The sequence below is a fragment of the Hemiscyllium ocellatum genome, chromosome 1, assembly GCF_020745735.1.
Source record: "Hemiscyllium ocellatum isolate sHemOce1 chromosome 1, sHemOce1.pat.X.cur, whole genome shotgun sequence".
NCBI classification, from domain to species: domain Eukaryota; kingdom Metazoa; phylum Chordata; class Chondrichthyes; order Orectolobiformes; family Hemiscylliidae; genus Hemiscyllium; species Hemiscyllium ocellatum.
In genome coordinates, this window is record NC_083401.1 from 162,782,640 (window position 1) to 162,805,712 (window position 23,073).

A 23,073-nucleotide genomic window follows, 5' to 3' on the forward strand; every position below is an offset into this window, starting at 1 on the left:
TGTATCATCTATAAACGTGGGTGAAGCACTGGAGGACTGGAGTGTAGCTAATGTGGTGCCATTAGTTAAGAAAGGCTGTAAGGAGAAACCTGGGAATTATAGACTTCTGAGACTGACATTGGTGGTAGGTAAGTTGTTGGAGGTGATTCTGACAGATAGGATTTCCATGCATTTGGAGAGGCAAGGATTGATTAGGGATAATCAGCATGATTTAATGTGAGGAAAATCATGCCTCATAACTTTGGTTGACTTGAGTATTTTTAAAGTGAAATAACCAAAACAATTGAGGGCAGTGCAGTTGACATTTGTTTACTTGGACTTCAATAAAGCCTTTGACAAGATTCTGGTGTGGTTGACTAAGTTAGATCACATGGGATTCAGGGTGAGCCAGTTGAACACAAAATTAGCTTAACTGTAGGAAACAGAGGGTGATGATGGAGGGTTGTTCTCTGGATTGGAGGCTTGTATTCCACAGGGATCGGTACTGGGTCCACTTTTGTTGGTCATTTATACAACTGATTTTGATGAGAATATAGGAGGCATGGTGAGTCAGTTTGCAGATGACACCAAAATTGATGGTAAAGTCGTCAGTGAAGAATGTTACCTAAGATTATAAAGAGATCTTGATCAGTTGGGTCAATGGACTGATGAGTGGCGGTTGAAGTTTAATTTGGATAAATGTGAGGTATTGCATTTTGGTAGAACAAACAATGGCAAGACTTAATAGTCGGGTCCTGGGTAGCGTTGTCAAATAGAGAGGACTAAGGATTCAGGTACATGATTCTTTGAAATTAGCATCACAGGTAGACAGGGTGGTTAAGAAAGCATTTAGCACATTTGCCTTAATTGCTCCTTTTCCCTATGGTGAGGGAGTTTGAAACAAAGTGGTGTATTTTTTAGGTGAGAGGAGAAAGATTTTAAAAAAGGACATGAGGGCAATTTTTTTTGCACAGAGTGGTTCGTGTGTAGAATGAACTTGCAGAGAAATCATGGATGCAGGTACAGATGCACTGTTTAAAAGTCATTTGGTCAAGTCTGTGAATTGGAAAGGTTTGGAGGGTTATGGGCCAAGCACAGGCAGGTGGGACTAGTTTAGCTTTGGAATATGGTCAGCATAGTCTGGTTGGACTGAAGGTCTGTTTCTATGGATGTGGGTTTGCTTGCTGAGCTGGTTCATTTCCAGATGTTTTGTTACTCTCCTAGGTAACATCTTCAGTGGGCCTCAGGCGAAGCACTGCTGAAAATTCCTGCTTTCTATTTATATGTTTGGGGTTTCTTGGGTTGGTGATGTCATTTCCTGTGCTGATGTTATTTCCTGTGGTGAAGTTACTTCCTGTTCTTTTTTATAGGGGGTGATAGATGGGGTCTAACTCAATGTGTTTGTTGATAGAGTTCCATGCCATGGAATGCCATGCTTCTAGGAATTCTCGTGCGTGTCTTTGTTTGGCTTGTCCTAGGATGGATGTATTGTCCCAATCAAAGTGGTGTCCTTCCTCATCTGTATGTGAGGATACTAGTGAGAGTGGGTCATGTCATTTTGTGGCTAGTTGATGCTCATGGATCATGGTGACTAGTTTTCAGGCTGTTTGTCCGATGTAGTGTTTGTTACAGTTCTTGCACGGTATTTTGTAAATGATGTTAGTTCTGCTTGTTGTCTGTATCGGGTCTTTCAAGTTCATTAGCTGCTGTTTTAGTGTGTTGGTGGGTTTGTGGGCTACCATGATACCAACGGGTCTGAGTGGTCTGGCAGTCATTTCCGAGATGTCTTTGATGTAGGAGAGAGTGGCTAGGGTTTCTGGCTGCGTTTTGTCTGCTCGTTTGGGTTTGTTGCTGAGAAACTGGTGGACTATGTTCATTGGATACCCGTTCTTTTTGAAGAGGAGGAAAACAACAACAAGCTGCCATTCCTAGAGCGAACAGGCAATAGGGAACTTCAAACCAGCGTCTACAGAAAAACAACACTTACAGACCAAATATTGAACTACAGAAGCAACCATCCCAACACCCACAAATGAAGCTGCATCAGAACATTATTTCAATGAGCCACTACACACTGCAGCACAGAGAGACTACACAGAGCAGAGGAAAATCACCTATACAGTGTATTCAAAAAGAATGAACACACACCGCCGATTTCTCAGCAACAAACCCAAACAAGTAGGCAAAACATATCCAGAAACCCTAGCCACTCTCCCCTACATCAAAGACATCTTGGAAATGACTGCCAGACTACTCAGACCCCTTGGCATCAGGGTAGCCCACAAACCCACCAACACACTGAAACAGCAGCTAATGAACTTGAAAGACCCAATACAGACAGGAAGCAAAACTAATGTAATTTACAAAATACCATGCAAGAACTGTAACAAACACTGCATCGGACAAACAGCCTGAAAACTAGTCACCATGATACATGAGCATCAACTACCCACACAGACACGACCCACTCTCCCTAGTATCCTTACATACAGATGAGGAAGGACACCACTTTGATGGGACAATACATCCATCCTAGGACAAACCAAACAGAGACATGCATGAGAATTCCTTGAAGCACGGCATTCCAACCAGAACTCTTACCAACAAACACATCGAGTTAGACCCTATCTACCACCCCCTGAGAAAAGGAACAGGAAGTGACTTCACCACAGCAAATGACATCATCAACCCAAAGAAACCCAAACATATAAATAGAAAGCAGGAATTTTCAGCAGTGCTTCACCTGAGGCCCACTGAAGATGTTACTTATGAGGGTGATAAAACATCTGGAAATGAACCTTGCAGCTCAGTGAGCAAACCTATATCCAGAACCTCAACCTGAGCTACAAATCTTCTCAAAACTCGCTAAGGTCTTTTTCTATGCTGTATGACTCTTAGACTTCTCCATTATGCTTTTGTTGCAATTATTAATTATTTTAGGTTCCTCACTCTTACTCACACCATTGTTACCTGCTATTTCTGCTGTGTAATCTGCATCTTCAATTATGAAGATAACCAGAAAATGTGGTTAGTGTCTCTGCCATTTTCACATTGGAGTTGGCTGGAGAACAGATGTAGTCCAGACTCTGCATGATACCATCAGATATCTTTTTGTTGATTGGAGGCAGACTCTTCATTAGTTCTTGACTGTGTCAGGAGGTTGTCTGGCAGGCCTGCCGTCCTTGATGCGCTCAGCAGCATTGCTATGTATGGTTCCCAATCAGAGTCCTCGTTTGAGTATTTGATCGTGGAAATTGCATGCAACCTGACTGTCTTGTGAGCTGGTGCATTCACTGATCCAGTCTACCTATGCCCAGCTGCTCAGGAATTGGTGAGCTGTTAGCTGAGAGTGTTATGGAAAACAAATGGGGATAGTACTGTTCTCATTCTTCCCGTGAACCCTCAGCAGCAATTCAGAGTGGGAAGGTTGGGCTTGAGGGAAGGAGGGTGAAGTGAAAAACATCACCACCTGCATGTCCCCTGGAAATATATTGCCATCACTTCACTGTCACTGGGTCAAAGTCCTAGAACTCTCTTCCTAACCGCAGTCTGGGAGTATCTGCCACAGATGGACGGCTGTGCTTCACATTTGGAGTTTGTCATGTTCTGATTTTCTCAGAACCAGTTAGCGATGGGCAGTAAGTACTGTGCACCTGTTGCATGACAGAATGTTTTAAAAAGTCAATGTTACCACTATTAGCAGTTTGTACTGCATACCAAATTGCAGTAAGGATGCTCTTGGAGTTGAGCAGGGGCATAGGCAGGACACACTCAACATTTTGTTTTGATGATTGAGTGCCATGGGCTTTATCACAGTTGGTAGTATATCACCTCCTTGACAGTTCTCAGAGCTATAAGGCTTTTTGACCCTGTTCCCTGTGACTGATTGTGACCTTGTCCTGCAAGAGACTTGAACAACTATGAATGATATTAGTGTACTCTTGTTTTGAGAAGATTAGTAGCTCAAATCGAGGTTCAGGTTGTAAGTTTGCTCGCTGAGCTGCCAGGTTTGTTTTCAGAAGTTTCATCACCATGTGAGCTAACATCATCAGTCTGGAGGCTCACTGATGGTGTCACCTCTCATAGTGACAAACCTACCAGCTCAGTGAGCAAACTTATAATATGAAGGGTACTGCGTTCTTGGTGATCCGCCTGCTGGAACCGAAAATCTATGGGTGCGGAGAGGCAGTGTATGGTTAGTAATAAATTTTGTTTGTGCGTGTTGGTAAGATGGAATCTTATGTACATGTCCTGACTAGGGACTGTTGATGAGTGAGTGGGATATGTGACATATTGAACAGCCTGAGAAATTGCAGAGCAGTGGTACACAACTAATGATGTTGATCACACACAAGGTCATTGAACAACTTCCTACATGACTGTTGTGTTTTCTTTGAGCATTTCCTGAGGGGCTCTTCACCCCGTGGAGAGATGGCCTGTACCTTCCTGTTGATATCCACGGTTAAGACCCCCAACACTGCACCTATATATATCAAAGGCGTGTCTTTTCCCTGATACTCCATTTATTTGATTTTTGCTTGTAGCCAACTGCAATACTAACAATCAAATCATCATTCTGCTGGGTGCACCTTTCCTGTGCAAGCTCCAGCCAGGCTTTGAGATGCAGGAGAGCTGGAACATGTGCTTCTGCATAACCTTTGGGCGGCACAGTGGCTCAGTGGTTAGCACTGCTGCCTCACAGAGCCAGGGACTCAGGTTTGATCCCAGCCTTGGGCGACTGTGTGGAGTTTGCACATTCTTCCCATGGCTGCGTGAGTTTCCTCCGGGGGCTCCAGTTTCCTCTCACAGTCCAAAGATGTGCAGGTCAGGTGAATTGGCCATGCTAAATTGCCCACAGTGCTAGGTGCATTAGTCAGAGGGAAATGGGTCTGGGTGGGTCACTCTTCAGAGGGTCAGTGTGGACTTGTTGGGCTGAAGGGCCTGTTTCCACATTGTAGGGAATCTAATCTAAAATAACCTCCTAGTCTCCCTGTTGAGCATTACTTATCTAACTGTTTCTATTAATGAGTTCTGGGTTATTTATTCTACTGCTACCTCATCCCCTTGAATAAAAGAAACGCCAGGGCCTGTGTGTTTTGCAGGTCTGTCTAGCTGTCAAGTATAAGAGAATTGCTGGTAGTTATGAACACAGATTACCTGTACAGAGTGACGTTAATGTGTCCGGGGAGTTCACAGAGTACTTATGCAAAGTGACAGTGTGTTCTGAGAGCTGCAATTTCCAAAGTGATTGGCCTTCATTGTTCACTTGACAGTAATAGTGGTGAGCTCAGTCTGCAGATGATACAGACTAAAGCAAGTCATGTGGGAGGCATAAACAAGCATGAGGTTTGGTAGACAGTTAACAAGTGAAATTTAGGAAAGGAAGGGGATGGTCTATATTGATAAATGATAAAAGAAAGTGACTGTGGAAGGCTAAGTAACTGGTGTAGAGTGGCAAGGAGATACTGAAGTAAAGCAATATAACTGGTTACGTTGCTAAGTGTAGCAGCTCGAGTAGGCCTTTGGCAAGGTCGCGACGTATCAGAATCCCAGTCAAGATGTACAAGAAGGAAAAACAAGAAGATCATGTTAAATTCCGATGGGACCCTGTTCAGAAAATATGTGAAATGAATACTTACATCATTCTGCATAAATGTCATTCAGGTGTCATCCACGAGCTGTTTAACTCTCCAGAGGTGTTGTCTGACCTTCGGAGTATATCCAGTATTTTCTGTTTGTATTTCGGATGTTTGACATCAGTAGTATGAGTTGTGTCAGCTTAAAAATGCAAAATACTGGAAATACACAGGCGGTCAGTCAGCATGTGGAAGGAGAAACAGGGTAGACTCCGATACGTCGTGTCATGAGAACTGAGATAAATTAAGGACTGTAATAGATTTTCAGCCTGTGAAAGGGAGGATGGGAAACAAACAAACAAGAAGATATGCGACAGGATGGAAGTCAGGTGACATGAAATGACAAAATTTATTTTCAGTACAGAGCCAAAGTGAGTGAAAATGGCAGAAATAAAGAAATTGTATACTGGCTACAGGAGGCAGGAACAGCAGAATAAGGAACAGCAGCTCTCTGAATAAAACTAAAAACTGTGGAAAAAGTAAAAAAGAATAACAATTTGGGGAGAAGGGTTATGCTCTGAAAATGTTGGACTCCCATGTTGAGTTTGGAAGACCGTAAAATTGAAATATGAAGTGCGCTTCCTCAAGTTTATGTTGAATCTCATTGTAAGAGGCGGAGGTCAACTCAAGGTGAGAAGTGAAGAATTAAAATGACCAGCAACTGAAAGCTCAGGGTCACGCTTGAGGACTGAATGGTAATATTTTGTGCAGCAATTGTGTAATCTGCATTTTGTCTCCGCAGTGTAGGCTAGACAGTGTTCTAAGCAGCAGACATGATATGCTACGTTGAAAGAAGTACATGTAAATTGCTGATCACTTGGAAGGGGTATTTGTGGCTTCCAACAGTGAGATGGAAGAATATGAAATGATAGATGTTCATTTATTGTGCATGCATGGAAGAGTTGGAGGTTTTGAGGGTAACTGAGAAGTGGGCTAGAAGGTTGTGGAGGGAACCATTTCTGTGGAAGGTTAAAGGAGGGAACGATGTGTTTCATGGTGGCAAAAATGAAGAACTATGATCGATAGAATGTCCTGGGGTATCAAGATGAAGTCACGGGAAGGAAAAGGTGGGACCAGAATTCGGGGAAGGGGATAGACATTGTGAAGAACCAGTCAACTGTGGGGAGAATCCTTAGTTAAGGATGATATATCAGAAATTTTGGAATGAATGTTGGTTTCATAGATTAGATGCAACAATGTTGGAAAAACTGGAGGAACGGAATTAAGTCTTAGGAAGCAAGTTTTGAGAATATGTGGTCGAGGTAGCTTTGGGAATTGAAGGGCTTACAGTGAATATTCATTTACAGCCTATCCCAGAAATGGAGAAATCATGGAAGGGAAGGAACATCTGGGAGAAAGTCCATGTGACGGTGAGAGAAAATGGAAATTGGAAGTCAGCTGAGGATTGTGATTTTGGTTTTGAGCAATTGCAGTAAGCAGTGCCACTCCAGTCATTACTATTCCATGAAAAGATGAAGGATGTCCTGAGTTGGATGGGAACAAGGAATGTTTTGTATATGCAACAAAAAGGGAGGTGGTGATACTCAGTGACCTATTCTGTTTGGAGAAGTGAGTGAAATTAAAGGGGAAGTTGCTCAATGTGAGAACAAATTCAGCCAGGCGAGGAGGAGGATGTTGGATGGAAGCTGATGGACCGAGCCTCAAAGGGCAGAGCTTTTGAACATGTCTGTCCTAGGCCCATGCTTTTGTTTCCATCCCTTGCCCTACTCCCCAAGCTATGACAGTAGCTTCTTGTGCCCTCATCCTCCACCCCTCTAGTTTTGTGTTTAACATGCCATTCTCTGTCATTTCTGCCACTTCCAGAGTGATGTCCCCATCAAACAGATCCCAAGGCATGGCTTGAGCCACAAGAGTGCAGGTCCCAGCATGTATCCAGGAAATATTGATGTAGCTGAGGTCTCCACTGTAGTTGCCACCTGGTCATTTCTCACTAATTTGGAGCCCCCAAAAACACTCCAACTTAATACTGTCAAGGACCAAACATTTGCTCTTAATTAACATCCACCATCTTTTAAACTTTGTTTCCTTCACCACTGATGCACAGAGGCAGCAGTGTGTGTCATCTGTACAGTCCATCTTCAGCAGCTCATTCCAAACTTGCAGCCTCTAACTCCTGGACGGACAAGGGCAACAGATGCAAGGGGACACCACCTGTAAGTTTTCTCCAAGCCACCCATCATCCTGAAGTGAAACTGTATTGCCATTACTTCACTGTTGGGTGAAAATCCTGAACTCCCTCCTGAACAGCATTTTCGGTGTCCCTGTACCTTATGGGCTACAACAGTTTAAGTGGACAACTCACTTTCTCAAGGGCAATCAGGGGAAAGTAAGAAATGCTGACTTAATCAGTGATCTCCACATCCCATGATGGAAAACAAAAACAAAATGAAATTCTAAAATCACACTGTGATCATTTTTAGTTGTATTGAGCAATTTAACCTGACAATCTTCCTGATCCTAATTTTGAGACAAGAAAGCCATTGGGGTGAGTAATTAATCCCTGACCTACTCAGCTAATTGAGAACTCCGGACCTCAGCACTTCAGCCTCCCTTTCTCACTCCTTGTCTCAGACCACTCCTGTCTTGTGAAGGCAGAACAGCACTTCTTCCCTCATAATGCCAGATTTCGGCATGACGTTCTGAGTTAAATACTCTGGAGAAGCTGGATTCCATTGAGCTGGCCTCCATGCTACTTCAACAAATATATACTTTACGAGCATCACATGGTTAAACTGTTTGTTGTGATGTTATTAATTTAACCTTTTAAACAACATTTGTAAGTTATACCTTGTGACCATTCCCATAGCTATTTTTGGCCAGACTTTGTGAAGAGGCTGAACTGCTACATTCTACAGAAAGATCAATCTGCTTCACAAGTTTAGAGTATTTCACTAATTTTCTTCAAAAGAGTTCTTATTGTATCAAGTTACTGATGTAAAAATGCCATCATATTTCCTATAGTGACACTTTTGTTTAGTGAAAGCAATGGGATATAACTGTCTGTTCTAATGAGTACCCAGTAGATATGGTAAAGATAAAATCAGAAATACAATCCTTTGGAAAGTGAATCTATCTTTTACAAGGGCATCTTTTCTTTTCAAACAGGAGAAAGCTATGTTTGTGCATCCAATGAGCCATTTCGGAAAGTAGACTATGCGAAGAACGTTAATCCAAACTGGTCAGTCAATATCAAAGCAGGAACATCCCGCTCTCTTTCATCACTGACATCAAGAGGTGAAGGGAAAGAATCGAAGGATTTTATCAGGCCCAAGCTGGTGACCGTTATCCGCAGTGGTGTAAAACCACGGAAAGCTGTGAGGATTCTTCTCAATAAGAAGACAGCGCATTCATTCGAGCAGGTGTTAAATGACATTACAGACGCCATCAAGTTAGATTCTGGAGCAGTCAGAAGGCTATACACACTTGATGGAAAGCAGGTAGGAAATGCTCTGATCTAACTCCTTGATCATACAACATTTACAGAGAGTAAGAGTACATATTTGTACAGGTACCATGGTTAAACTTTGTAACACCGTGTCTGCCCTTGTTGTCTGAATTTCTAGCTGTTTCTGATGGTACAATCTGTTATGTTTTGTCAAGGCTGAACACAATTTCTAACACCTTTTTAATTAATTTGTATGTGGCGTCAAAATGACCTTAACCTGACGTATTCATTCTGACGTTTTCATGAGAAATTTTGGTGTGCAGATGCAGGTTTGATAACCTCCTTGTTCACATATATTAAAATTCTTTTAACTTGGCTATGTGAAGGTCAGATGAGGTAACTCTCCTTGTACTATTCATAGAGTCATAGAGATGTACAGGACAGAAATAGACCCTTTGGTCCAACTTGTCTATGCCGACCAGATATCCCAATCTAATCTAGTCCCATTTGCCAGCACCTGGCCCATACCCCTCCAAACCCTTCCTATTAATTTACCCATCCAGATGCCTCTTAAATGTTGTAATTGTATCAGCCTCCACCACTTCCTCTAGCAGCTCATTCCATACACGTACCACCCTCTGAGTGAAAAAGTTGCCCCTTAGGATCCTTTCATATCTTTCCCATCTCACCCTAAACCTATGCCCTCTAGGTCTGGACTCCCTTACCCCAGGAAAAGACTTTGCCTGTTTATCCTATCCATGCCCCTCATGATTTTATAAACCTCTCACTCCTCAGCCTCTGATACTCCAGGGAAAACAGCTCCAGCCTATCAACCTCTCCCTACAATTCAAATCCTGTATTGAGTACAGGAGTTGGGAGGTTATGTTGCGGCTGTACAGGACATTGGTTAGGCCACTGTTGGAATATTGCGTGCAATTCTGGTCTCCTTCCTATCGCAAAGTTGTTGTGCAACTTGAAAGGGTTCAGAAAAGATTTACAAGGATATTGCCAGGGTTGGAGGATCTGAGCTACAGGGAGAGGCTGAACAGGCTGAGGCTGTTTTCCCTGGAGCGTCGGAGGCTGAGGGGTGACCTTATAGAGGTTTGCAAAATTAAGAGGGGCATGGATAGGATAAACAGACAAAGTCTTTTCCCTGGGGTTGGGGAGTCCAGAACTAGAGGGCATAGGTTTAGGGTGAGATGGGAAAGATATAAAAGAGACCTAAGGGGCAACCTTTTCACACAGAGTGTGGTACATGTATGGAATGAGCTGCCAGAGGATGTGGTGGGGGCTGGTACAATTGCAACATTTAAGAGGCATTTGGATGGGTATATGAGTAGGAAAGGTTTGGAGGGATATGGGCCAGGTGCTGGCAGGTGGGACTAGATTGAGTTGGGATATCTGGTCGGCATGGGCAGGTTGGACCGAAGGGTCTGTTTCCATGCGGTACATCTCTACTCAATACCCTGACCAATAAAGGAAAGCATACCAAACACCGCCTTCACTTTCCTATCTACCTGTGACTCCAATTTCAAGAAACTATGAACCTGCACTCCAAGGTCTCTTTGTTCAACAACACTCCCTAGGACCTTACCATTAAGTGTATAAGTCCTGCTAAGATTTGCTTTTCTAAAACATAGCACTTTGCATTTATCGAAATTAAACTCCATCTGCCAATCCTCAGCCCATTGACCTATCTCATCCGTTGTACTCTGAGGTCACATTTTTCGCTGTCCACTACACCACCTATTTGGTGTCACCTGCAAACTTATTAACTACACCTCCTATGTTCGCATCCAAATCATTTGTATAAATGATAAGAGGTAGAGGACCCAGCACCGATCCTTGTGGCACATCACTGGTCACAGGCCTCCAGTCTGAAAAATATCCCTTCACCACCAGCCTCTGACTTCGACCTTCGAGCCAGTTCTGTATCCAAATGTTTAATTCTCCCTGTGTTCCATGAGATCTAACCTTGCCAACCAGTCTCCCCTGGGGAACCTTATAGAATGCCTTACTGAAGTTCATATAGATCACAGCAACTGCTCTGCCCTCATCAATCCTCTTTGTTACTTCTTCAAAAAAACTCAGTCAAGTTTGTGAGACATGATTTCCCACGCACAAAGCCATGTTGATTATCCCTAATCAGTCCTTGCCTTTCCAAATACATGTACATCCTGTCCCTCACGATTCTCTTCAACATCTTGCCCACTATGGACGTCAGGCTCACTAGTCTATAGTTCCCTGGCTTGTCTTTACCGCCTACCTGAAATAATGGTCTCAAGTTAGCCAACCTCCAGTCTTCTGGCATCTCACCTGTGAGTATTGATGGTACAAATATCTTAGCAAGAGGCCCAGCTTCCCACAAAGTTCTAGGGTATACCTGATCAGGTCCTGGGGATTTACCCACTTTTATGTGTTTCATGACATCCTCCGTAACATGGACATTTTTCAAGGTGCCACCATCTATTTCCCCACATTCTATATCTTCCATGTCCTTCTCCACAGTAAATACTGATGCAAAATACTTGTTTAATATCTCCCCCATCTCCTGCAGCTCCACACAAAGGCTGCCTTGCTGATCTTTGAGGGCCCTATTCTCTCCCTAGTTACCCTTTTGACCTTAAAGTATTTGTAAAAAACTCTTTCAATTCTCCTTAATCCTATTTGCCAAAGTTATCTCATGTCCCCTTTTTGCCCTCCTGATTTCCGTCTGATTCCTTTGTATAAAATCTATCAAGAGCGGGTCTAGCCTCTTTTTTGAGATTTTGTCAAAGCTAAGTTGTAAAATTTATGGTTTGTGATTTCAATGCAATTTCCGGTTGCTGAACATTTCTACTGAGATATGTTGTACTGAAGAGTTCTAACCTGTGTTTGGCATATTTTTTGGGAGAATTGGTCACGTGACATTTGATTCCATGACATTTGATCTCATCCCATGACTTATGCAATATGTAAGCACAGGACAACTTGCTATGCAGAAATTGTCTGCACGTTGACAGCGTCTCTTGAGTTGTTGGTACCTGCATTTAATCCAGCAGGTGTCTGCATAAACAGGAGGATTCTGAACTTTAACTGTACATTCTGTGCATCTCTGGTATCTTTTGTTTGTGGGTCAGTTTGTTACAACCTGCATTTTTGCAACAGACACCTCTCCTGGCTTTTCTGGTCACAAATGTGAGGTGCAGAATTGAGGTGGGAGGAGAGCATTCCCACTGGTAGTTCAGTAGAATTCCACAATCTGGATGAGGAAGGCTTTTTTCTCAAAATTCACCTTCATTTAAAGGCACCTCAACAAATTGTCTTCCTCAAGGTGAAACCCCAGGTTCCAAGTATCCAGACAATGCCAATAGCACCTAAGTTGCCTGAACAAGTCCTGCCTTTGATGCTTGGACTTGATTAGAGATAGTGACTGAGTTGTGCTCCCAACAGCCAGTTGATCTTCAAATGACCTCAACTTTAGTCCAATTGATTTGTGCTGAGGTTAAGATACTTTGTTCACTCTACATGGTGGATCATACTTAACAAGGGAATTTTAAAAGATACCTTCTTAACAGTTGTTAGATTACACATTACACAGGAAGGGCTCAGAGGCGATTTAGTAGGATGTTGCCTGGTATGGAGGGAAGGTCTTATGGCACTGAGAGATTTGAGGCTTTTTTTTATGTTGAAGAAGGTTGAGAGGTGACTTAATTGAGACATATCGGATATTCAGAGGGTTAAATAGGGTGAACAGTAAGAGCCTTTTTCCTCTGATGGTGGTGGCTAGCACGAGGGGATGTAGCTTTAAATTGAGGGGTGATGGATATAGGTCCGATGTCAGAAGTAGTTTCTTTACTGCGTAGTAGGGGTGTGGAATGTACTGCCTGCAACAGTAGTAGACTTGCCAACGTTAAGAGCATTTAAGTGGTCAGTGGATAGGCATATGGACGAGAATGGAATAGTGGAGGTTAGATGGGTCTCAGATTGGTGCCACAGGTCGGTGCAACATCGAGGGCTGAAGGGCTTGAACTACGCTGTAATGTTCTACTATTTTTTTTTCTAAGTCTCTTAGTGGTTGCTTTATGTTTTATAAAGTGCAATCTTAAGACCGCATGTATTTGCTAAGTATTGGAGGATTGTTATTTAAAAAGTATCCTTGGGTATTTTGGAGGGAAGCAGTTCAGTCTAACTTGCACCTCATATAACAGAGCTCCTTTTGGTTTCCTTGTTCTACCTGAAACATAACACACAGAAAACTGGCGACAAGGGTAAAAACTGATTCAGGATCTATTGGGTGAATCCACTGATCCATTAAAAAGAAATGAACTAGAATCACAGTCCCCACTGCAGATCATGGAGGCTCTTCAGTAAAATAGAAATCAAAAGCATCATTGCCGCACCAAAGCGAGGACTCATTCAAAAGGAGTTCACCCCAGGGAAAAGGTGATCGGTGCCGGAGCAGCTTGTAACTTACCCCACTTGGGAAGGACACTGCGAGGATTGAGTACCCTACCCGGAGGGAAATGTTTTGAGTTCGGGGTATAGTCTCAGGGGAAAAAAGAACAGGCTACCTTAGAAACATCTTGTTTTAAATGGGTAAAAGTGAGATAAAGCAAGATAGTGCTAAAATTTTCATGGTACATTGCTACACAGTTAATTCCATTTGCAAACACAAAGGGGGTAAGTTTTGCTCCATGGAACTGTATGATGAAAAATACCAAAAGCTGAAACTCCTACACTGGAAGATTCCCTTGCTTCACTCAAGCCAACAAACTTGAAGCAGATATAGTCATCCTTGTCATCCTGAGTATTGTAGGGGAAATGTTTTACCATCCTGAGGCACTTGGTGCAGCCAGAGAAACTGCATTCCAAAACTTGGGAAGAAGTAACGAGAATCCTGCAGAACTTGTTGGAAGGTTCAGATTCCACAAATGTAATCAGCGTGTCGGTTGTATCTATTTCCCAGTTTGTAGCAATTTTGAAAAAAAGTTAGCAGAATTTTATGAATTCGGAGACTGCTTAAATGATGCTATCAGGGACAGATTAGTTTGTGATTTAAGGTCCCCATAAGAGATTACTGATGGAAAGGAGCCGAAACTTAATGAAAATACTAGGACTAGCAACCAAGGTGGTTGAATAGGTAAGCTCAAGTTTGAGAGTTCACAAAATGGTGGTTGAGAGACAAGCACCGATGCATACTCAAAACTGCCATCGGAGTGGAAAATCTGGCCGCACAGCCGCAGACCCATGGGATAGTCACGTTGTATGCAGAAGTTGCGGCAAAAGAAGGGCAAATCAAAGAGGTCTGCTTGAGGACAAACCATGAACAACATGCAGTGAAAATACAGAAACTCAAGAAAATCTACATGAATAGATAGAGTTTGAACTTTGCTCATGTTCTTTCAGTCTGAAGAGGAGTTGCTATGAACATAGTGGCTGTTGTTGGCGATACCAACCGATTGGTTCACTCCCTTACTAAATGGCAAATCAGAAACTATGGAGGTGTTCATCACATTAGTGTTACCTGAAAGTGTGTATCAGAATAGTTCAGTCACGTGAGATGTTGTGTTATGAGATATCGTGTTACAGGTCATCTTAACTCACTCACCAATGAGTTACCACTAACCACTAACTAAATGACGTGTCAGATTCTGAGCATGATCTATCATGAATTGTAATGAAGTATGCCATTGCTTATAATTTAGATCTGGGAAGCATGGGAACGATCTTTGTCAAATGGAAAACCGACATTAAGAATTGAGCAAAATATTGTCAGGCTCGATCAGTGCCTTAGACAATCGGACCAAAGGTCGAGGCAGAATTAGGACGGTTGAACAAGATGGGAGTCCTTGAACACTTAAATGTGAGTGATTGCGCACATCTATTGTACCAATAATGAAGACAGATGGATCAGTACACATCTGTGGTGATTTTAAGGTCATTATTAATGATGAATGATGTTTTTAGTAGTATCAGTTGCCTTTAATCGATGACCAATTTGCTGAACTAGCAGAAGGTCATTTTTAAGTAAACTGAAAATCTGCAGATCAATTTATCCTGAATTACAGAAATACTTGATTATGACATACACAATCACATTTGTACCTGCATTGTTCCAACGTGCATTGGATCAGATTTTAAGTGGATTGGAAGGAGTCCAATATTACCTCGATAATATTTTATTCATGGGAAAAAATGAAAAAGCGCACCTCCACAATTTTTAGTTACTAAGCTGTAGAGACTTGATGGTTATGCCCTAAAGTGAGGAAAGACAAATGTGAACTTTTTAAATTTTCCATTAAATATTTAGGTCATGTCATTGAAGCTAAGGAACTATACAAGTTATATTCAAAAATAAAAACCATAACTGAGGCACTGATACCTAAAAATGTAAACCAACTAACAATCATTTTTGTGTCTGCTAGATTACTATGGCAGGTCTATTCCAAATTGCGCATCTATTTCTGAAGCTGTTGCACAATTTATGACAAAACAAGGTTTGGAAATGGGAGGATGAATGTGAAAGAGCTTTATTAAAGTCACAAGTTCAAATCCCTTTGACCCAAAGTTGTCATTGCAACAAGCAAGTGATGCATCACGGAATGGAGTGGGAGCAATCATTTCACATACATTACCCGGTGGTGAAGAGAAGGAAACGCCTTTTGAATCGAGATCATTTTAAGTAAGTGGAGAATTGAACTATGCACAGATAGGGAAAGAAGCTTTATAAATCATTTTTGGCATTAGAGGATTCTGTCGATGCTTGGCCAAGAATTAACCCAACTAACGGACCACAGACTGTTGATCACAATATTTGAGCCTCATAGAGGGGGTACCTTCTCTATACAGCAAGCCATATTAGAATTAGGTTTTACTATCTTAGATTAGATTAGATTACTTACAGTGTGGAAACAGGCCCTTCGGCCCAACAAGTCCACACCGACCCGCCGAAGCGCAACCCACCCATACCCCTACATATACCCCTTACCTAACACTACGGGCAATTTAGCATAGCCAATTCACCTGACCCGCACATCTTTGGACTGTGGGAGGAAACCGGAGCATCCGGAGGAAACCCACGCAGACACGGGGAGAACGTGCAAACTCCACACAGTCAGTCGCCTGAGGTGGGAAGTGAACCCAGGTCCCTGGCGCTGTGAGGCAGCAGTGCTAACCACTGTGCCACCGTGCCGCCCCTACTTGAACTCAAGTAGAGGAATACATGAGTACAGTGAAAAATGTACAAAGTCACCATTTCCAGTGCACCTTGAGTCCAAAGGAGCCCACATACAAAATCTTAGGTATAAATTAGAAAAGTAAAGAAATAAAGTTAAAAGATCAGCAATACCGTCCTTCTAAAGCAGAGAAAGAGAGAGAAAAAAATAAAGGACAAAGCAGATGAGTCTATACTAGACTCTACCTCAAGGCTGTGCTGTCTTAACTCATCGCCACTGATGTCATCTGAAGTAAGTAGACAGGAACAAAAATGTGGAAAGAGAAAGAAGAAAGGAATCAGACAGAGCACAGGAGGCCTGCTGCCATCTTGGACTTGACCCATATGCAGAGGTTGGAATGCTGATGGGCTTCCTAGTTACCTTTGCCAAATGAGTCAACTACAAACCGTACTTATGTCAACATCATCTACTTCAAACAGGTAGAGAACACTCCAGTAATGGCAGGACAAGGAAAGACATTCATTAGAAATTATCTCCTCCTATCACTATTCACTGAGGTCAGGCATCCAACAAAGCTGAGAGTGGATGACTTTCCAGCAGCAATGACTGCCTCTCCTGTGTCATTGACAGGTAAAAGTGTTGTTGCTTCTGATTGGCCAGTAGCCCTCAGAGTGAAAGGGGTCAGTTCTGATCCCATGAAGGCCCACCAACGACCACTCAACTGCCTGCTTGGCAAGGAATAAGGCACGCTTTCCATTAACCATGTAATATGGGCTGCTTGTTGGTTTTCCAGTCAGCAGTCAAACACCCATTATCTCCATAACATTCTTCCCAATGTGTATGATTCATTCAATAATTTATTACCGGAGGAAATCTACTCATGACCTGATGTCTTTATAAGGCTACCTTTAGTGGGAAAGGTCTGGAGGTAGAGGTGGAATGGCCTGAGGATAAAAACAGGAAGCTCTGACCATCATAGTGGCTCTAGATCTTTCAGCCAGTGTTAGCCTGTTGCTCAGATATTGCCTGGAGACTGATGACAAGGCTATTAACTGTAAGGATGTTATCTGTAGGTTGCAGGCAGGGTCAACCACACTGTTCTCTTTAATTCTGTTTTGACATGTACTAGAAATTTGTTCAAATTAATGTTCTCTTTAAATTTTTGGAAAGAGCAGCACATTTATGATAACCTAAAGGTACTGGTACATGGTCCACATGGAAACCTTTGTGTTTTTGTACAACCACTCAGCTTGAAAGGAATGCTTGACTCTGGAGTTACACTGCTGAGTTTGGACAGAGAAGGGAAGAGAATGGTGTCTGGAGATCACTGGGACAGTTGTGGAAATTGGGGCAAGAACAGATGCAGCAGGTTGTAGAGGACCCTGGCGCTCCTGGCGCACGCACAGCTGGAGAAACCATTGCCTGTTTGCTTTCATGCGTTGTTCGGATGTATTTGTCAGTGGCGAGGCCAGCATTTATCCCCCATTGCACGTGGTGCTGAGGTATTTTCTCAAATAGATATTGACGGTGTGTGAAGAATGCACTGCCTCAGTGTTGAATTGTGGATTTTTGTTTTGCTTTTGACAAAAGTGAATGGTTTGCTCAGGCACTTCAGAGGGCACTTCAGGGTCATCATATCGCTGTGGCTCTTCTGTTACATATGGAGAAAACCAGGTAGGATGGCACGTTTCTCCTTCTGGTTGACATTAGTGAGCTTGATGGGTTTTATGGTAATCGGGTAACTTAGTGATCATTATTATGAAACTAACCTTTTATTGAAGTTTTAGTTAGGTTCCTAATTTTCAGTTCCCCAGCTGTCATGGTGGAATTTGAACAGCTGTCTTTGGGTTGCAAGTTCATTTTCCCTGTTGCTTTGTTACATATCTTTCAGCAGCTGCCTCCCTTCAGTTGCTGCATTTTCTTCACCATAGAACATCAGGCACATTAGATTTAATTTGTTACTGAAATCCAAGAGCACCTTCTCATTCACCTCCATGGACCAGCATTTACTGTAAAAATAATGGTCTGTGCTCTCCATTACTTATGCACAAAAAGGAGAGTAATTTCAGGAAAGTGCAGATATACGCAGTCAAATGTGAGAGTTAGGAAGTTGGCTGAAGTATGTCAGTAAAGTGCATTAAAAAAGGCACTTTGTTACATGGCTCCCCTATCCAATGTGTTTAGTGGTGCGAAGTATTTGTAACAATGCTGTGGATATGAGCTAGAATTCACACAAAGATTTGGTCAGTTCAGTCTAAGTGTCCTCTTCTTAATGGTGTGGCAACTCTAAGTTAATACTAAACGATCACTCTGACAGTCAAAGCAACTTGAACAGTTATGACATCTTGCTCCTTCTGATTTTAATCATTATTGAAGATTTTCAAAACGGAATTTTCCCATACTTTTCCTCTTTCTTTTCCTCTCTTTCTATCTTCCCATCTTCCTTTTCCTGATTTGATGCAGAAAATCAATATCTTGCTGAATTTTTTGATTAACTCTGTACTGCCCATTGACAGCCTTCAGTCTGATTATTCAGACACAGAATTGCTTGCCCTGATGCTCTTGGGACCTCTAATTTACAGCAAATTTCACTGAAGACAATACAGAAATTCAGCGGGCAGTGGGAATTTTAAGTAAGGCTGATGATGCTGCCTGGCTTGTTGTGTTTTTCCAGCCTCCTGCTTTGTCTACACTGCTGTAAGTTATGACAGACTAAAATGACTGACTTGCCTCTCCAAATCTGCCATGGCCAATCCCAAATCTGGCACCTTTGTGGTGAGTTGGAATTGGTCTCTCATTTTTAACCATTTAAATCATACCCCCAAGCCCCCACCAATATTCCCTTTAATTTCCCTTTATTGTGTGTGGCTTATTTTTGCTTATGTGGTTCCTTTAGATTAGTGGCTAAATGCTCATAGTCAAAAAGTCAAGAGTCACTCAAGACAGAATTAGACCCTTCGGTCCATCCAGTCCATGCTGAACATCATCCCAAATTAAACATCACACTTCCCTGCTCCTAGTCCAAAGCCCTCCAAACCTTTCCTACATAAAAGGGTTTGCTGTTTGTGTGTGACCTGTTTATCTCATCCATAAGATATTAGTGGGTGGCACAGTGGTTAGCACAGCTGCCTCACAGCGCCAAAGACCTGGGTTCAATTCCCGCCTCAGGTGACTCACTGTGTGCAGTTTGCACATTCTCCCTGTGTCTGCGTGGGTTTCCCCCGGGTGCTCCGGTTTCCTCCCACAATCCAAAAATGTGCAGGTTAGGTGAATTGGCCGTGCTAAACTGCCTGCAGTGTTAGGTGAAGGGGTAAATGTCGGGGAATGGGTCTGGGTGGGTTGCGCTTCGGCGGGTCGGTGTGGACTTGTTGGGCCGAAGAGCCTATTTCCACACTGTAAGTAATCTAATCTATTCCTTGTTGCTGTGTGACTGCTATCTGCAGAGCATACAGGAAATGTTTCTTCTTTATTTGACCCTCTTCCAACTGTAATTTCTTCATCATGCGGCATTCCTCTCTGTTGAGTCTGAACACACGAGGTTAGTTTAGCTGATTTTAACTTTGAACAAAGTTCTCCCTTTGTCTGACCGATGTATGCTTACCTTTCTGTAACACTTTTTCATTCAGTCCTGGCATATTGCTCATAAAGGAAGTTATCGAATGAACTGATGAAGGCAGTGGAATGAAATTGGCAGCAGTTTAAATGGTCAGTTGCCAATTCTGTTTGCGAGGACCTTTCTCCCTGCTGAGAGTCATTAATTGTAAACCCATAATTATACCCAGAGTATTTGTTTTTTTAAATGTATACCTTTTGACGAACTTTTATGTTAAATGTAAGTTATGCCAGTGCTCTGAAATGGAGCTTTATTTCTGAATTTTCACAGTCAGCATTAACCACTGCCAGGTGGAGAGAGAATTTCTGCTGTATGCTATAAAGTGCTTTGAACCAAGTCTCAATGTAATGTTTCTGTTTTCCATCTCAACCACCCATATGACTGACTAGCTTAGATCCTTAATTTGATGTTGAATTGTGCTGCACTGTGGCATTTTCTTACTGGAGTGGCAACACAGTCCAGACAGCTTCCAAATGTAGTGAATCACACAGTACCTCAGATGGAATCATTTTCAGAGATATAAAGTTGTGACAGAAGACAACCATTTAGTCTGTCATGTCGCTTTGCGAGGAGTAATTCAGTCAGGTTTTATCTTTTATAGCCAAATGCAATTTTGTGGAACTCTTTGACAATGGACCCAAGTTTCCTTGGATTGGAGTTATAAGGAACCTCCAAACTCCCAAGACTGGCCTGGAATTCCAAATATTGAAGAGTCATGTCCAAGACAGTGTTGTGGTAATCCTGCAGAGAATGACATGGGTCTTTTAAGATAAACTCTCAACCAAACAGGGAGAAATCCTGCCAAGAGAAGGTTAACTTTGTCACAGGAGAACAACATAATCCATTAAGTGTATAAGATATGAAAACCTTAAAGACACACATGACAAGAAAACCCACAGAGCAAGCCAGGCAGAGGACACTAAGAGATATAGTGACAGTTCTGTGGAATAAGGAAGCTCATAGACACAAATTTAGTCCAGGCCTTGGAAAAAACATTCTCTGTAAAACTGTAAGTCACTTGGAGGACATATGTTGAAACAGAACACAGTGGTTCAATGACTACTCATCCAAAAATATTAATGTAGTGGAACTACTAACATTGGAAAAGATATCCAATGCATCCCAACAGAAAACTAGTAATCCAACCGACTTGAGTTTGACTAAAACTGTTTATGTCAACGGACACTTCATTAATTTTAAGATTGACAAATTGGCCAGTACATCTTGTGGATAATACACACTGCTGCTCTTGAACACTGGGGGTGGATGCTTGTGGGTGTGGTGCCATGAGCAGGCTGCTGCTTTGTCCTGGATGGTGTCAAGCTGCTTGAGTGTTGTTGGAGCTGCACCTATCCAGACAAGTGGGGAGTATTCCATCACAGTCCTGCCTTGGAGATAGTAGGTAGGCTTTGTGCATCAGGAGGTGGGTTCCTTACTGCAGTGTTCCTAGTCTCTGTCTGCTCTTGTAACCACAGCATTTGTGTAGAGGGTTTAGTTGAGTTTCTGGTTAATGGTAATCCCCAGGATGTTAGTGGGGGATTCAGTGATAGTAATCACTCCATTGAATGTCAAGGGGCAGTGATTAGATTGTATCTTATTGGAATTAGTTATTGCCTAGCCTTTTTATGGCATCAGTGTAATTTGACAATTGTCAGCCCAAGCCAGGGTATTGTCCAGATCTTGTTGCATTTGAACATGGACTACTGAAGTGTCTGAGGAATCACTGAATATTGTGAATCATAAGTGAACAATTCCACTTCTGACCTTATGGTGGTAGGGAAGGTCATTGATGAAGCAGCTGAAGATAGTTGGGTCTAGGACACTAGCCTGAGGAGCTCCAGCAGAAATGTCCTGGAGCTGAGATGGCTGACCTCCACAAGTGTTTGGTATGACTCCAGCCAGCAGAGAGTTTGCCCTCTGATTCCCATTGATTTAGTTTGGAGTATAATTCTGCTGTTGCTGATGGCCTACAGCCCCTCATGAATGCATAGTCTTAAGTCGCTAGATCTGTTTGAAGTCTGTGCAATTTAGCAAGGTGATAGTGTTACACAACATGATAGAGGATATACTCAGCGTTAAGAGGGGGAGTTTTGTCTCCACAAGATCTGTGAGATGTTCACTTTTACTGATTTGATATGGACAGTTATATCTGCAGTAAGTATGTTTTTCTCTCATATTGGTTCCCTCACCACTTGCTGCAAACCCAGTCTAGTAGCTATGTCTTCTAGTACATGACCAGCTTGGTCAGCAGTACTGGTGCTGAACTACATTTGTGGTAGACATTGAAAGACCCACCCAGAGTACATTTGAGTCCTCGTTACTCTCAGTGCTTCCTTCAGCTTTTGTTCAAGGTGGAGGGTACGTCATAATCAGCAGGCGCTTGAACCTGAAGCCGTCAGATTTCTTGGGGTCTGGAGTTAATGCAAGGGCAACTTCCAACTGTATATACCACTTGCCACTACCTTTGCTGGGTCTTCCCTACTGGTGGGACAGGATGTATCTCTGATTGGTGTTGTCTGGGATATTGTCTGCAAGGTATGACTGTGTCAGGCTGTTGCTTGACTAGTCTGTGAGATAGCTCTCCCAATTTTGGCACTAGCCCCCAATGTTAGTTTGGAGTACTTTGCAGAGCCAACAGGGTGGGTTTTGCCATTTCTGGTGCCTACTTTTTTTTTGAGTTTGATAAAACTGAGTGGCATGTTGGCAATTTCAGAAATCAGTTGAAAGTCAACTGCATTGATGTGGGCCTGTGAGGTTGGCTGATTACCTTCCACGAGTGAGCCAGATGGGATTGTTTTCCCCCCAAGAAGAGACAAAAGTTTCATGGTCATAGGTAGATTTTTAATTCAAGATTTCTTTTTATATATTGAATTCAAAATCTGTGGCAGGATTCAAACCCAAGTCCCCACAATATGTGCTAAATTTCTGGATTAAAAGTTTAGTGATAATATCACTAGGCCAACACTCTCTTAGAGCCCCAGTAAAACTGGAGTCAATGGAAATTGAGGGGAAAACTGCCTGATGGTCAGAGTCTTATGTAGAAAAAAGGAAGATGGTTGTGGTTGTTGAAGGTCAGTCATATTGACTCCAGCATATCACTTCAGGGTAGCAATCTAGACCTGACCAGTTGCTTCATCAATAATAGTCTCTCCATCCTAAAGTCAGAATGGTGATGATCTATGATAATTGCACAGTGTTCAGTAAGATTTGTGACTCCTCGCTTACTGAAGCAGTCCATGTACATTTGCAACAAACCTGACCAACATCTGGGCTTAGATTGAC

At 42.4% G+C, this 23,073-nt stretch overlaps 1 protein-coding gene across 6 annotated transcripts in view; it reads left to right on the forward strand.

The window, feature by feature from the left end:
- Positions 1-23,073, forward strand: part of dclk2a (doublecortin-like kinase 2a) — a 314,799-nt gene that overhangs the window by 46,109 nt on the left and 245,617 nt on the right. For all 6 annotated transcript variants that reach the window (XM_060827326.1, XM_060827342.1, XM_060827359.1 and 3 more), the window contains exon 2: positions 8,742-9,073. In XM_060827326.1, the coding sequence (XP_060683309.1) occupies positions 8,742-9,073 (332 nt within the window). The remainder of the gene's footprint in view (positions 1-8,741; positions 9,074-23,073) is intronic.